This window comes from Tenrec ecaudatus, chromosome 5 (genome assembly GCF_050624435.1).
Source record: "Tenrec ecaudatus isolate mTenEca1 chromosome 5, mTenEca1.hap1, whole genome shotgun sequence".
Taxonomy (NCBI): Eukaryota; Metazoa; Chordata; class Mammalia; order Afrosoricida; family Tenrecidae; genus Tenrec; species Tenrec ecaudatus.
In genome coordinates this window covers 71,751,132-71,767,356 of record NC_134534.1, presented here as the reverse complement: position 1 = coordinate 71,767,356, position 16,225 = coordinate 71,751,132, and the positions used below count along the sequence as shown (strand labels likewise).

The window sequence follows — 16,225 nt, the reverse complement described above, 5'->3', positions numbered from 1 at the left end:
AAAAGGTGAACTGATCCATAATGGAGTGGAAAGCCAGACGCGAGGCCACTATGCCACAGATTCAATTTTGGTTTGAAGATTAAAAATTTTCAAGCCATTGTTCTCCAATAAACTCAAGTTTAGAGATTTTTAAAAAGATGTAAGCAGTATATTATAGCCAATTAAATAATGGTCTTTTTATTTTAATAATTAAAAGGAAAAGTTGCTTTTAAGCTCTTTGGATTCTTACTTTAGCATACACTGAAGTTCTTCTGGATTTCCCCTGCTGAAGAACACTGCTTTCCAAAGCCTGTCATCCCACTAACAAGCTTCATTTCCTCATTAATTTGACCTAGTCTATTTCCAGCGCTTATAAAACAAAGTCTACACATTGGGAATTCCTCTCAGCTGTGCTGGTATCTCCTTAAGCGATTTCATCTTTGATGGCTACAAGAGATCTATGGGTTCTCCCTTTAACAAAGCCTTATCCCAGTAGGTATTGTTTAGATTTGCCATGCGCTAGGGGCTTTATTTCACTAGCGCTCTGCCGTGTGCACTCTAACTCACAACTCAAGCTCGCAAGCAGCGGCCACTGTCCAGATACGTGGCTGGCGGGTGTCATTGTCTTTTTCACTTTTTTCATTTCAAACCTTCCCTTCTTCCTGTCACCTACGGCCAGCGTACCTAAAGGTCCTTTCCCTCCCTCCCCACAACCCCACCCCCAGAACCTTGTTCTTCCAGGTCAGCCCAGTCCGACACTACGTTACTGTTGGGGTTTTTTATTTCCTGCCGTGGAGGCGGAGAGATGTCAGAACGAGCTGCACCTCTGGCAAGCGCTTTCTGGAGCCTGGGAACAACTTCAGTCTACCTGCTCCAAGTAACAGGCCCAACGATAAAGTTCTTGTCATTGCGATTCCGCACCCTTCTTCCCACACCGGGTCTTGACCCATCAGCTCCGCCTCAATTTCCAAGCTAATCAACAACACGCATCTCCGATGAAGCTCGTCGCCGGCTTCCTCACAAAGGGTGGCTTCCAGCCCGCCCCGCGCCGGCCGCCAACAAAACCCGCTCCCACCACCCAGCGGCTCGCTCGCTCGCACCCCGCAGCCGGGTGACTTCAGCCCCGGCCCCCGCCCCCGGCGCCCAGCCCCGGCCCCCGACGCGGCCGAGTTACTGTCAACTCCCACCCGGCGGCCGAGCGCCTCCCCCGAGCTCCCCGGGGTCCGCGGCGCGGGCCCCGGCCGGGCGCCCGGGCACAGCCCACCTTCCGCGGGGCCCGTGGCGCCGGCCGCCCCCAAGCCCCGGCGGCCCTCCCGGGCCCACCCCGCCCGCCCGCGGGCCTCCGCGCCGCTCACCTAACGCCACCTCGCACGCTTTGCGCAGCTGGGAGTGATGCGCCTTCTTCACTTCCTTGTCGGCCAAAATCTTCTCCAGGGCCCGCGTCAGGAACATGTTCTTCGTCTTTTTCCCCTCATACATGGGCGCGGAGGCGGCGGCTTGTCCGGCCCGCGGCCCTCGGCGGCCGGAGACCAGGAGGACGAGGAGGAGGAGGGGGAACCGACCGAGAACAAGGGGGAGGGCGGCAGACGGGGCGGAGGTGGGGGCGAGGAGGCGTGGAGGGCAGAGCCCGGATCCGGCAGGGGCGGGGGGTGGAACCGGGCGCGGGGGGCGCGGGGCTAGGCCGTCCCTCGAGAGGCCCGCGCCCACCAGGGCCTCCGCTTCTCCCGGCCCGGGGGTCGCTTGCCAGCCGCCCCCCTCGCTCGTCCGGCCCTCCGGCCCGGCGGCGCCGAGGGAGCTGGTCCCGGGGGCTGTGTGCCGGGGGCCGAGGCGGCGACGCTGCCTCAGAGGCCCGGCGACAGCTCAGCGGCCCTGGCTCCTGTGGGGATCCGCGCCCGCCGCGGCCGTGCACTGGCCTCCATCACCGCCGACCTGCCCCGGCCGCCATGTTGGGAGGAAACGACGCGTCACGCAGCGGCCAAACGGCAGCAGAGGAAGCGGCGGCGGCGGCGTTGCCAGCGCAGAGCCGCCGCGGAGCCGGGAGGCAGGGGGCGGAGGCCGGCGGGAGGAACGGCCCGAGCCGCAGCGCTACGGCGGCCCGGCGGGGCCTCCCGCGTTCGCCTGCGGGGCGCCGTGGGCGTGGCGGACGTGCTGCGGCGTCGCGCCCGCCGGGCCGCCGGCTCCCCGGGACTCCCCTGCGGAGCGGGCGCCGCGGGGAGCACCAGTCCGGGCCCCGCCGCACCGGTGTCCCGGAGTTTCTGGAGTGGCGCGGAGCGCCGGTCCTGCCTCGGCTGGAGCCACGCAGGCGGCGTCCCCACCTGCCGCGTCCCCTCGAAATGTCAGTGACCACGTCCGATCCTGCACGGCCCCTTCTTGCCAGCCGTGGGGGGATTCTCTGGGAGGGAGCGAAGGAAAGCCTTCGGACGCAGACCCAAGACTGGCACACTGGTTCTTCTGGCTTATAGGGTAAATCCGGAAACTTCGGATTTCAGGTTGAGGCTGAAGTGAACCAAACAGGTAAATGATTGGTGAGGTCCCCTAGAGCGCTTCAGATCCAGTCCCGGAAATGAAAAGCATTGAAGGGATGAAAAAGTTGAATGTAAACATAAAGAAACCGATAAATATGTTGTTTCTTATTTACGTATAGTACCAAAGAAGAAATCACATGTCTACGGTGTTTCTTTCGGAAGTGACTACCGTAAAATTATATGTCAACATGTATCATGGGTTCCGGGCACGTTTTAGATGAGAAGCTGACATCTATTCATTCAATTTCCAAGCTACCTTGTAACTTCATCTACACAAGAATTCTCTCTCTCACTACCTGTTTGGCTTGTTTGGATGCTAGATTTGCTCCAAACCCAAGAATGCAGAAGCTGTAAAGTGGCATTCAGGAAAGGCTAAAAATATACCAAGCATAAAAAAGAAAACTTGAAGGCGATCCTGTATTTGGTACGGGGCACAAAAAGGTTCATTTTTTAAAACTTTGTTGTCCTGAAAAATTCATAGGTTCATCAACTTTATAAAGGAGTAGCATAAATGTACATATCCAAATAGAAAACAAAATGGAGCTAATTATATACATTAGAAATATAGAAGCCAACTTGAATGGCAGAGGGATAAAACAGGATCTATCAACTACTACTAGTAATGTAATTTTGAGGATATCAAGTTCATTTGTAAAGTAAAAAAGGTGATCCTCGATGTCTTCATTGGAAATCATAACATTTGGATTTCTTTATATATTTGAGATTAAATTCTTATCAATTAAATATCAATAATGAATATAATTCAATAGATACACTAAAAAAAACCCCACAAACTGCCTTGGAATCAATTCTGACTCATAATGACCGCCTACCCTGTGAGTTTCCAAGGATATAATTGTTTATGGGAGTAGAGCTTTCTCCCAAATTGTCTCGCCCAAATGTATCCCAAACTTAGCTGCTTGCTACATGTGACAAATGACTATACACTTGGAGGTCAACAGAAGTAGGTCAGGGGTTATTCTCCCTAAGGGTTATCAGCCATCTAGAGCAAGCAGTCACCACTGTTTATCCACCAACAAGTAGGACCCACTCCCTTCCAATAAGGATAGTAGTTGAGTGTTTCCTTGTAGGAGACCTCTGAGAGGTCAAGCCCACCCAAGGGTGACGAAGGCTAAGCCGCCATCATGAATCTAGGGTCTGCCCATCTTGTCACTTATTTACCTCTAGTCCCTCCCATTCCCATGTGTACACCCCTAGCTCATCCCCTTCCTGTCACGTTTATGCCTATTGTACATCCTCTTCCTGTGATGTGTATGCCTATTGTACTGCCGCTTCCTGTGATGTTTGGTTACCTGTCATCACGCTCCCCCCCCCCCTAAGTAGTTAGAACCCTTGGTGAGCCATAAAGTGGGTCTCCTGCTCTTGCTCTTGGGGGCTTTCCCCATGAGGAATCGAGGCTGAGATGAGCATGCTACCATGAATTGCGTCTGACTCCATTACTTTAATTTCTATCTCTCATGCTCTCTATGACTTCACTGTAATCTTTACTTATTATCGCTGTACAATTGTGCCTACCAGACGGACCAGTGATGGTTTGTTGGGGGCCCTCCTTTCCCCCATGGGGAAGCCCCATCTTTCTGCATGGAACTGCTGGTGGTTTCAAACCACTGACCATGTTGATCGCCATGTTGCTCGTAGACCAACGGGTAACCACTACACCACAAGGGCTTCTAATACTAATATGTGAAAAGTATTTTAAATGTTTGGAAGGGAATGTACAATATGCAGGTAAGTAAAAAATTATTGCTACCAGGATCCCAACTCATTCAGGCCCAAGTTTATTCCAAACCAAATGTGTTTACCCATATCTCTGCACTCAGTAGATGGGTGCAAACAAGCTCTCCCAGGGGAACATTTGCCTTAGTCTCCCTAGGATCCCTTTAATAAAAACCTTATCAAAACTGGTGTCTGAGGGGATCTGCAGGCCCAGTTCATTTCAGGGTAGTGAGGTTAGTGACAGCTATTCTCAAAGGATACAGGACAATCGCGACTTTAAGAAATTTTAAGAAAATTGAAAGCTGTATTGATAAGAAAAAGTTCTGGAAAGCTGTACCAAGGAATGTTTCCCATCATGACAAGGCACTGCTCATTCATTATTCTGCTCATTCATTATTCAAGACAGCAAGGACGGTCCGGTGAGAAATTTCACTGGGAAACCTTACCCCATCCACCACCCTGCAGCCCTGATCTTGCCCCTTTACATGTCTTTTTCTTTGCAAAACTTACAGGCTATTTCAAAGGAACATGGTTTGAGTCCCTCAAGGCTGCCAACTGCTGTGTTGATGTGATATGAATTGAAGAACACAGAACTCTAGGGGAGAGTTAGGCAGATGGAAACACTGCCTTCAGAAGTGTGTAGACTTAGATAAAGGCTATGTAGAGAAACAACAGTTTTATGTTCTCATAACCTTAGTAAAGGTTTCTATGATTTTGTATTGATGTTTCCTTGACATACCCTCATATTCACACTTCACTGGAAAAAGCTCTCAAAGTGAACTTATACATACAGTATCAGCTATGGAAGTTTAAAGAACAAAAATGAAGAACATGCTATTGAATTTGTCTTTGTTCTTCAAAATGTCAATATTCTGCCCAGGTATTAGTGCAGATGCTAGCTGGTCACCAAATCCAGTTATTCTTCTTCCTCAGCACGGAGATGCATTGCACCCCCAGCCCCCAGCTTCACTTGACATTAAGCTAGTGGCGCATTAATCCTCACTCTTGGAGACCCCTAGGTATATCATAGTAGAACTGAGATCCATAGGTTTGTTGTTTTTTTTCTTTCCAGAACTAGATCTCTGGTCTTCTTCTGAGGCACTTCTGGATGGACGTAGCCCTCCACTTTTTTTAGGTAACAGTCAAGTACCTTATCATTTGCACTATCGTGGGACTCCTCCCTTGACATTAGTATTGGCCAACCAAGTTTTTTGGGGAAAAATCTCCCATAAGCAATCCATGTGCGTTCCCCTTCCGTGGCCATTGACTGAGGAGGGCAGTCACAGGTTAGGAAGAGCCTGAGTGAACGCCATTACAAGAGCCAGTTACCTATGAGAAATAGCTGTTTGGCACTTTACGTGGGACAAAAATAGACTCTTTAGTTAGGTTTAACAATTATCTTCTTAACATACTAGAGATTCATCAAGGAAATGCAGACAGAAATCCCTGCTTTGGAGGAGCCGCTCCATTGTACATGTGCCCGTCTCCATTCATTGTCTATCTCTTCACTAAAAGCAGGGGCCGCATCTTATTCATACCCCCGCCCCTCCTTTACTGTCGTTTGTGAAAGTTTACCCAACAAATTAACTTTCCAATCATCAGTTTCGAAACGTTTGGTGGCTAGGAATTATGTATGTCAACTAAACACTTCTGGGTAAGGATAGGAGTGGAGCCCATGCTGTTAATCATGCCTCAGCCTGATGACACCTCCTTGAGGGTGTGGCCCTTTGTGTAAGAGGAGGATGAGCAGAGCCTAATTACTTTGGGCTCTTCTGTCGGAGCTGGAGCTCCGGATCCTTGCTCTCCTGTTGCCTGCTGATGCCAGGAGCCTTCAACTGACTACCCTTGGTAGATTAGTTCAGATGATTTCAGATTCATTTACCTCTGCATCCACCAGCTGGTGGGCCCATTCATTGCAATCCCCTCAATGTAAACTCTTAACCTACTTCCTCCTTGTGTTTTCTGTTTCTATTCTCCTTTCTGAACTTTGTCCTTGAGTAATGCTGCCCTTTTGATCTCAAATGGTTGATTATTGTAAGGTGTGAATACCTCACTAGTGTGATTATTCATTCCCCTTATAAACCTGTTTATTGAGCCAGCGGGGTGGGAGGGTGAGATCAGTTCCAGATCTAATGAGTGATTAAGGGCTTCCCTTAGTCTTTATCTGATTAGTATGCCTGGCCTCTTTTATAATTTTGAGTTTTGTTCCACATTTTTCTCTCAATCTAGGAATCCCTAATGTGATCTCTTTCAGAGCAGCTGGCTGTAGTAGCTGGGCACCATATAGTTCTTCTGGTCTCAGGGCTGATGCTCATGTAGCCTATTGGTTCAGTGTACTAATTGATTCCATGTGCCTTCAGTTTTCATCATACTCCTTTCCTCCAGAAAGAAAAGGATTCATAGTTGTATTTTAGATGGTTGCTCATGAACTTTTAAGATCCCAATCACTACTCACCAAAGTAAGAATTAGAAATTGTCTTTGTAGACTTATGTTAGACCCATTGAATTTTTTCATTGGCTAATATTCAGAGTAGATAACAAGGTCATTCTTTCTAGGCTAAATCTGGAAGCTCTAAAAGATGTTGACATAGCTTCTAACTTCATTGATACTTACACGTCACCATAGTATGATAAACTAACTTTTGGATAAAAGGTACCTAGTGTGTTCCTTGGCATATATGAGGGTTTATGTATAAATTTGTTGAGTAGAAACTTGAATGAAAGACACTGGCCTAAGTCAGTTGTGATTTCTACACTTGTGAAACTTTTACTATGTAGTTGAAGGTAAAGATATTAAAAACATGGAATCAAGGTTGGGAGAAGGCTTACAACATGAGACATATAAATCACACAACCTTACTTGCTGAAAGAGAAGATGGCTTGAAGCACAAGAAGATCAAAGACTATAGCTTTTAGTATGAATTACACCTCAACATAAAGAAAACAAAAATTCTGACAACTAGACCAATAAACAACGTCATAATAAAGGGAGAAGATATTAAAGCAGTCAAGGATTTTGTTTGCTTGCGTTCACAATCAACACCCATGGAAGCAGCAGTTTGATTTGATTTATTAATAAAAAAACATACTATACTGGGAAAATCTGCTGCCAAAGACCTCTTCAGAGCATTAGAATGAAAAGACAATTACCTTGATGACTAGGGTGTATCTGAGCCCAAACATAACCCAATCATCTCTTGTGTATGTGAAAGCTAGACAATGAAAAAGGAAGACAGAAAAAAATGAGGTATTTAAATCATGGTGCTAGCAAATAGTAGTAAAAATACCATGGGCTACCAAGAGGACAGATCCGTTTTGGAAATTAAAACCAGAATGTTCTTTAAAAGTGAAGCTAGTAAGACTTCATCTAGCTTACTTTGGACATGGTATTAGGAGGGACCAGTTTTCATAGAGGACATCATGCTCCATCAAGTAGGTCAGCGAAAAAGAGGAAGACCTTCAATGAGATCGCCTTAGTTAACTAGTGCTGCTACAGCAGAGAGACAGCAAGTGGATGGCTTTAGCAAACAAATGTATTCGCTCACAATATAGGAGGCTAGCAGTCCTAATTCAAAGTATCAGCTCTAGGGGAATGCTGTCTCTCTGTATTAGCTCTGGTGAAAAGCCCAATAAGCCTTTTCAACATCTTTGGGCTCAGGATTCCTTGGAAATCTCCATGTGTCTTGGCATCAAGACACATCTTCCTCTGGTTCTAGGAGGTTCACAGCATAGGGATTCTGTGTCCAAAGGACTGGCTCTGTTTCTGATTCTTCTTTGTTTGTGGGTTTGGATCCTTTCGTTTCTCCATAGGGAAATTCAGGGCTCTGATGGAATGAAGGCGGTGCATCCCATACTTAATCATTTTATAGGTGCTATTACACCAGATAAGATCACAAGGAATCATCACGTGCACATGGCGTCTTAACCGTCAACCCACTGAGAATGATGGTGCAGCCAAGGGGACAAGTTTCGGGGGGGATACAACTCAATCCATAACAGATCCTGGTTGACATCATGGCTGCAACAATAGGTTCGATCCTGGGAGGATGGCACAGGACTGCGCCACTTTCATTCTGTGCACAGGGTCACCAGGAGTTAACATTACCGGGTATACCCACAACAGTAAAGATTTTTGGCAAGTAAATCATTAATGAATATAAAAGTATAAGCTTGTTCATTGTGATCAAATAAAAGAGCAGAGAGGTAAAAGGGAATTTATTTTTAAATGAGAGATTCAGGAATGACTTTCCTAATATTTACACAGGCTGGAGAAAGAGTTGGAAGCAGCCAAACTGTCACAAGGGCAGGACAATATTTCTTAAAGGACCAGTGAAAGTGAAGGACATCCTCAAAGAGACTGAGAAACACAATAGAGACAACAGTGGATTCAGATGTACCGCCGATCGCGAAGATGGCATGGAAGTGGGCGATATTCCCACTTGATGTTGTCCTGAGTCTAAGCCTCCTAGGTGGCAACTAGCAACAACACAGCAGGGAAGTGCTTTCCTGGAAACGTCCCTTGGGGTAGGAGAAGCCTGGAAAGTTTCAAGAACCCGAAGAAGACCAGTGAGGCTTGAAGGTAGGATCCAAGAGAAAATGATGCCGATAAGGACGAAGAGGGAACCAGAAACCAGAATCTTGTAGGCTAGGTAAGAATTTGAGATTCACGATTTGAAAATAATCACTTTTTAAAAATGACTCTTGTGTTGAGTGGGTGATTCCAATCATGCAGGAGGGTTTGGGTGAGAAGTCCAGGGGCATGAAGCACCCTTGTGAAGATTGTGCTCACCCCCAGGGACTAGGGGGCTCAAAGCCAACTCCAACACCTGCCCCAGGAAAGGGGACTTTCTCTCTCCCTAATTTACACAAAGGGTGATGGGCCAGTCTTGCTGGTGCCAGTGGAAGTGAAGTGAAGTAGAAAGATTTGAGAGATACTTCCATGGCAAAATGGACAGAATATAATGGTTAAATGGACTGAGGATGAGAAAATGACAGAATGATGGAGTAACTCAATGGATAGAAATAGAAATGTCTTGCATGGATTCATGGAGATAGGGTGGGATGGGATAGAAACAGATTTTAAGTCTAGGGTAATAGTTTTCAGCCTCCTGCAAAGCAGATTATCACCTTTTAGGCTCTGATATTATTCCCTCCTTTGACTTTGGAGTGTAAATTGTATGATTTCCAAACCTCCAGTGACTGATGTTGGTGTGCTTCTTCCATGTGGATTTAGTTGCATCTCACTTAGTTTCTTGTTTGGAAACAAGCCTTTAAAATCCCAGATGCTATTTTATCTGATATCTAGGCACCACCTACTTTCTTCACCACACTTGGCCACTGCTTCTTCTGTGTTCCCTTCCTGAGGGTGAGTATCCAGCAGGGCCATGATGTAAGAACTAATTATTCATAAGTTTGAGCTAGGATTCACTCTGAATCCAAAACCCATTCCTGGATCCATGTTGTTGTTTTTTAATCTGCCTTTGGTTCGCTTTCAAAACTTCCTTGTTATTTTATAGTAGAGAGTCTTAATCGGTCATCCGCCTCGGGCATAATGATCTATCATTAATATTAAAAGATAATTTTTTAGCCCTTTGCTGACAAGTATATAGAGTTTCCCTCTGGGGGCTTAGTGGGTTATGCATAGGACTCCAAGGTCAAAACCACCAATGTGAGAGAAAGATTAGACTTTAGATTTATTTGTATAGTGGGATGTTGCTAGGTGTCATCAAATAGGTTCCAACTCATAGTGACTTAATACTCATCAATTAAAAAAAGAACACATTATTGATAACTGTAACTCCTTGATGAAACTCAAAGGCAGTTTGGTGCATAAAACAAACCAGTCTCAAAAAGGTTAATATATGCTCATTTAGGGTGAACCGATTACAAGGATCTGCACATAACCGCCTCCCTGGGGGACGGACAACAGAAAAATGGGTGAAGGGAGACATCAGAGAGGGAAAGATATGACAAAATAATAATTTATAAATTATCAAGGGTTCATGAGGGAAACGGGGAGGGAGGGGAATAATGAGGAGCTGATAGCCAGGGCCCTATGTGGAGGGCAAAATGTTATGAGAATGATGAAGGCCATGAATATACAAATGTGCTTTATACAATGGATGGATGGATGGATTGTGATAAGAGTTGTATGAGCCCCTAATAAAATTATTTAAAAATATATGTGTTCATTTCTATGACAGTCTCAGAAAGGCAAAAATACTAGGTCAAAAATATATTAGTGGTTGCCAACTGTTAAATGTGGAGGTAGGAGGTGACTTTAGAATAATATGGCATAAATGGAGATCCCCTCATAGAGGGGCTTAGGAGAGGAGATGGGTTAATTAGGGTGTGAGGTAGTATCGATGAAGAACACAGCTTTCCCCCAGATCCTGGATGCTTCCTCCCCGCAACTACCATGATCCGAATTCTACCTTGCAGGGCTGGATAGGACAGAGGCTGTACACTGGTACATAGGAGGGTTGGAGATACAGGGAATCCAGGGTGGATGATACCTCCAGGACCAAGGGAGTGAGGGACGATGCTGGGAGAGTGGAGGGTGAGTGGGTTGGAAAGGGGAAACTGATTACAAGGAGCCACATGTGACCTCTTCCCTGGGAGAGGGACAGCAGAGAAGGGGGGAAGGGAGACCCCGAATAGGGCAAGATATGACAAAATAACGAGGTATAAATTACCAAGGGCATATGAGGGAGGGGGGAAAAGGGAGGGAGGGGGGGAAAAAAAGGAGGACCTGATGCAAGGGGCTTAGGTGAAGAGCAAATGCCTTGAGAGTGATTGGGACAGGGAGTGTATGGGTGTGCTTTGTACAATTGATGTATGTATATGTATGGATTGTGGTAAGAGTTGTTGGAGTCCCTAATAAAATGTAAAAGAAGAAAAAAAAAAAAGAAAATGATTAGGGCAAAATATGTACAGATGTGCTTTATACAATTGATGTATGTCTATGTATGGATTGTGATAAGTGTTGTATGAGCCCCTAATAAAATGTTTAAAAAAAAAAAAAAGAATAATATGGCATAAGGAAGTTTGTTTTGTTTTTACAAATCATTTCATTGGGGGCTCTTACCGCTCTTACAACATGTATCAATTGTATCAAGCACATTTGTACATATGTTGCCATCATCATTTTCAAAACATTTTTTTCAACTTGAGCCTTGGTATCAGCTCCTCCTTTTTTCCTCCCTTTCCTACCCTCCCACACTCATGACCCCTTGATAAATCATCTTACACTGTCCGTGTCTCCCTTCACCCACGTTAGCTCAAGGGAGTTTTAATAGGGTGACAGAAAAGTTTTGTATCCTGATTGTGGTTGGTCATAGTTGCATGAGTTTTATATACGTGTGATAAAATTTGTAGAATTACATACATACACACAAATCAACTTTATGATCATGAAAAAGAAACAGAAAAGGAACACTCTACCTTTAATGACTCTAAATATCCATTTTATTTCGATCAGACCACTAAATCAGAACTGATTGGATACAAGGTAGAGAGGGATGATTAATTTGGGGGGGTTCTAGGTAAGTGAAAGAAACATAGGTTTGTTATACCAAGGAAGAGAAAAATGTATGTAGTTTGAAAGGTGTAAGGGCTGGGGGTGGGAGTGGTAAGGATTCTGTTTAGTAAGGAGGCTAAATCACCCAGATAGGCCATGAATCGAATTTTCTGGGTAATTACACAATTCCACTCACCTCTAAGCAAGTCAGATTCTTGAAGTGCATAAATTATTCCATTGCAGTGAGTTACACTTTTTAGAAGTCTCCAAGAACACATATACTTTCAGAATTCTTTATAGTGATTTACTACTGTTTCAACCTAAAAGAGTTTTTGCAATCTCCTAGCACACCACTCAGAATTCCAAGAGAATCCCTTACATACTGAAAGAAACCAGTACTGTTTTCTTGGCAAAATATCACCACTGATATGCAGCTAAGTGAAATCTTTTAATTTTGAAATAATCAAGAAAATACTAATTCCATTATGGGAATAATCAATATACTCCTTATTTATAGATATTTGCATTATGGCTGGGAACTCAATTATAATTTGTTTTAATTTGTAGTTTTTAGAGATACCCTTTTCAATTACATTAATTTAGTACTACAGTTTGAGACTAGTCACATAAACAATGGTACATCCATCTGATGGAAAGCTACATAGATGTAGTACAGGATGGGAAAGCTTTTAATGGATTGATATGGAGTAATTCCTCATATATGCTAGACACTTAAAAGGTTATCATTTGTACAAAAAAGGCGGCTGAGATTATAGAAGTAGCTAGATGTTGCTGTTGGAGTGGTCAAGCCAACTGCGGAGTCATAACTGAGCATGGAGATGGTGGCAGGACCTGGCAGGCTTGCCTTCCCTTGGGCATAGGGTCCAGTGCCACGAACAACAGCAATGTCATTATGCACATACCCTGTGAATACAATCAAAACCACCACAGAAGACCTCCCCCCACCCCAAATGCCTTCATTAGGCAAAACTTTTCATAGACTTTTATCCACTTTCAGTCAAGCCCTCTAGGGTCTGCCCTTTCCCCCATCTTGTTTCCAATAGTCAAAATGATGCTTTTGATAAGGATGTCGAATCAAATTGCTCATCCTCCCAATACCCATCACACGCTTCCCATTTTACCCTAAACAAGAGTCAGAGTGCCCCCCAAAGACCCACAGACTCTACACCACCTGCCTACTGCATGTTCACACTTCGGTCTCACCTGGTACTTTTCCTCCATCCACACCTGCTCCTTACTATCCCTTGAATTTTTCAACCAGGCTCCACTACAGTTTTTGCACTTGTGTCCTCTGCCAACCATCCGTCTTACTCCAGAGAATCCCCTGGCTCATTCCCTTTAGGTCTCTGTCCAAGCATCACCTTAACTGTCCATCCTCTAAAATAGCAACCCCTCCTCTAGCACTCTGACCTCCTGACCTTACCTGTTTTCCCATAACGCCATATTTTCACCTCTCTCATAATTATTATTATTTGATATGCCCTGTGTAGGAAATAAGCTCTTCAATGACTAGGATCTTGTTTTAATTCTTTATGTATCTCCATTCCTTAAAAAAAGGGATAACTATTGAATGAATGAAGAAATGATCCCATAACCAATTTAGCCTCATCATCACTAGGAAACATTTCCCTCATACTGCATTTCTTTTTTCTTATCCCATTCATGGTTTCATTTTATATTTACTTTAACATAAATTATCTCTAAGCAAATATGTTGTGCTGCACTGCAGTGGGTCATTCATTATGATTTGCCCTCAGTGTGTATGGGGGTGACTGTGTCAAGAAGGTTCCCTGATTTTATATATCCAATATATAATATATTGGATAAATGAATGCACAATGTTTGTTGCAATTATAGCTATCTCACAAGACAGGACAGAGCTGCCCCACAGGTTTTCTGAAGCTGTAAATCTTTTTCTTCCTTCTTTCCATCCATGTTTCCTTCTTCCCTTCCCCCCTCCTCTCTCTTTCTCTTTCTTTCTGAGGCGGTAACTCTTTCAGGAAGCCAATAGCCTCACCTTTCTTACCGAATGGCTGGTGGGTTTGCACTGCTGACCTCTCCCTTAGCAGCCCATCTGAATTGACTTGATGGCTGTGGTGAAATGACATTTCCATGGCTCTTATGTCCATACCTCTGTAACTCCCACCAAATGATCGAATGGGAGAAGCCAAGTAGGGTGTGTGAACACCAACAAAGGGCATTAGTCAGTTTTCGTTGCCACAACACTGTTTTTAAGAGATCAAGCTCAGAAGCAGGACCAGAGAGAATTCCTGAGACCATCAAAGAGAAGGCACCAGAGGAGCACAATGGAAATCCCTGCCTGGAATAGCTGCAACTATGAGGCTGTGAGCCCCAGTGGTACAGTGGTTGTGTGTTTGGCTACAGTCCACATGGTCAGCAGTTCAAAACCACCAGCAGCTCCATGGGAGAAAGAGGCGACTTTCTACTTACATAAACAGTTACACTGTGAGTCAGCATTGGCTTGAGGGCAATGAGATGAGCCAGGGGAGTGGGAAAGTTTTCTGGCCCATGGTGTTAGAGGCCAAGGCACCACATGGCTGAGAGGCTGTGGACTAGAGAGAAACTTGGTTACTGACTGAGAAGGATTGCTGTGGGCCAGTGACTAAGTCCTTAATTTTTCTGATCTTGGCTTGTGGTAACCTGTGGGCTTCCCTAATACATCACCTTAATTGTAAGTATTATCTGTGAGTACTGAGTGGCCATTATAACTTAGCAGAGAAGTAGAGTGTTGTGAGAGGAATAGTTAGTATCAGAACAGTGTCAAAGAAGGATGGAGGGTGGAGACACAGCTGGTCTCTGCCTGGTGGCAGTTGGCCTTGGGCTGGTGTGGAGGTGGAAGTGGCTTCTCCCTACTGTGGCCCAAGGACGTCAGATGTGGTCTTCCTGCTGCTTTCACAGTGGCAGTGGCTTGGTTGAAGTTACTGCCTTGTCCCTATTTTCTTTGATTTGTACCTTGAGTGCAGAGCTACTTTATAAAGTAGAAGGAAAAGGCAGCTCCTTTGAAATGGTACATGTCCACATCACACAGTAGTGCGGAAATCTTTCCTGTTTGCCAACTGCTTCTGTGGTTGTGTAAGTATTAGTAACAGCTTGTAAAAGAAGATACATTTGAGCACATTTTAACTCTGTTCTGGTATTGTAAATCTTCTCACCTTATTACATTTGCTTGTCAAACCTGATTATTCATAGAATCATTCATTGACCTGTATCAACATACAGATGTGCAGGCCCTATCCCAGAGACTGATTCGGGGATCTAGAGTAGGGCCCATGTATCAGGATTTTATGAGTGTTCCAAAGAAGAGCCTTCCGTCATAGAGGCAGGATCGAGGCAAACTGCTGTAGGATAATGGTTCTCAAAGCAGGCATCAGCATCATTAACATCCTCTAGGAACGCTAATCAGCAAAGCCACATCAGCATCCACCTGGGAACTTGTCAGAAACTCAAATATTGGACTCCGCCCCAGACAGACTGATTATGGGACTCTGGGAGTGTGACTCAGGAAACTGGTTGACAAGACCTCCTTGTGATTCTGATGCACTAAAGGTTGAGTACTGCTGTTATGAGGGATTAAATCCATTCCATATGCTATAACTAGGACTTGGTTAATCAACTGTGACATGGAGGCTAGTTGTGCCAATAAATATTCACCTGAAGTATAAGGCATCATCAGAACAAAAAAATCTTACCATAGTGAATGAAGGGGGAAGTGCAGAGTGGAGACCCAAAGCCCATTTGTCAGCCACTGGAGATCCCCTTGCAGAGGGGTCTAGGGGAGGAGATGAGTCAGTCAGGGTGTAATGTAGCACCGATGAAGAATACAGCTTTCCTCTAGTTCCTCAGTGCTTCCTCCTCCCACAACCACTATTACGATCCGAATTCTACCTTGCAAGTCTGGATAGACCAGAGAATGTACACTGGTGCAGATAGGAGCTGGAGGCATAGGGAATCCAGGGTGGATGATACCGTCAGGACCAGGGATGTAAGTGACGATAGTGGGAGGGTAAAGGGAAAGTGGGTTGGAAAGAGGGAACCGATTATAAGGATCTACATGTGACCTCTTCCCTGGGGGACAGACAACAGAAAAGGGGGTGAAAGGAGATGTCGGACAGGGAAAGAGATGACAAAATAATAATTTATAAATTATCAAGGGCTCATGAGGAAGCAGGGAGGGAGGGGGAAAAAAGGAGGACCTGATGCCAAGGGCTTAAGTGGAGAGCAAATGCTTTGAATATGATGAGGGCAATGAATGTACAGATGTGCTTTACACAATTGATGTATGTATGAATTGTGATAAGAGTTGTATGAGCCCCTAATAAAACATTAAAAAAAATATTTACCTGAAGAAGGTATTTGCAGAATTAACTATTTTCATTCTACTCCACCCCTCCCCCCTTTGCTCTTTTCCCCACCATATTTCCTC

At 45.0% G+C, this 16,225-nt stretch overlaps 2 protein-coding genes across 2 annotated transcripts in view; one reads left to right on the top strand and one right to left on the bottom strand.

The window, feature by feature from the left end:
* Nucleotides 1–1,959, bottom strand: part of ARFGEF1 (ARF guanine nucleotide exchange factor 1) — a 120,026-nt gene extending 118,067 nt beyond the window's left edge. The window contains exon 1 of the mRNA XM_075549601.1: nucleotides 1,335–1,959. Coding sequence (XP_075405716.1) covers nucleotides 1,335–1,458 — 124 coding nt within the window. The 5' untranslated portion in view covers nucleotides 1,459–1,959. The remainder of the gene's footprint in view (nucleotides 1–1,334) is intronic.
* On the top strand, nucleotides 1,457–8,869 carry LOC142449113 (uncharacterized). The gene is made up of 3 exons (XM_075550841.1): nucleotides 1,457–1,576; nucleotides 1,660–2,493; nucleotides 8,506–8,869. The coding sequence occupies exons 1-2, from the start codon at nucleotides 1,457–1,459 to the stop codon at nucleotides 2,320–2,322; spliced, it is 783 nt and encodes a 260-aa protein (XP_075406956.1). The 3' UTR covers nucleotides 2,323–2,493; nucleotides 8,506–8,869.
* Nucleotides 8,870–16,225: the final 7,356 nt, after the last annotated feature.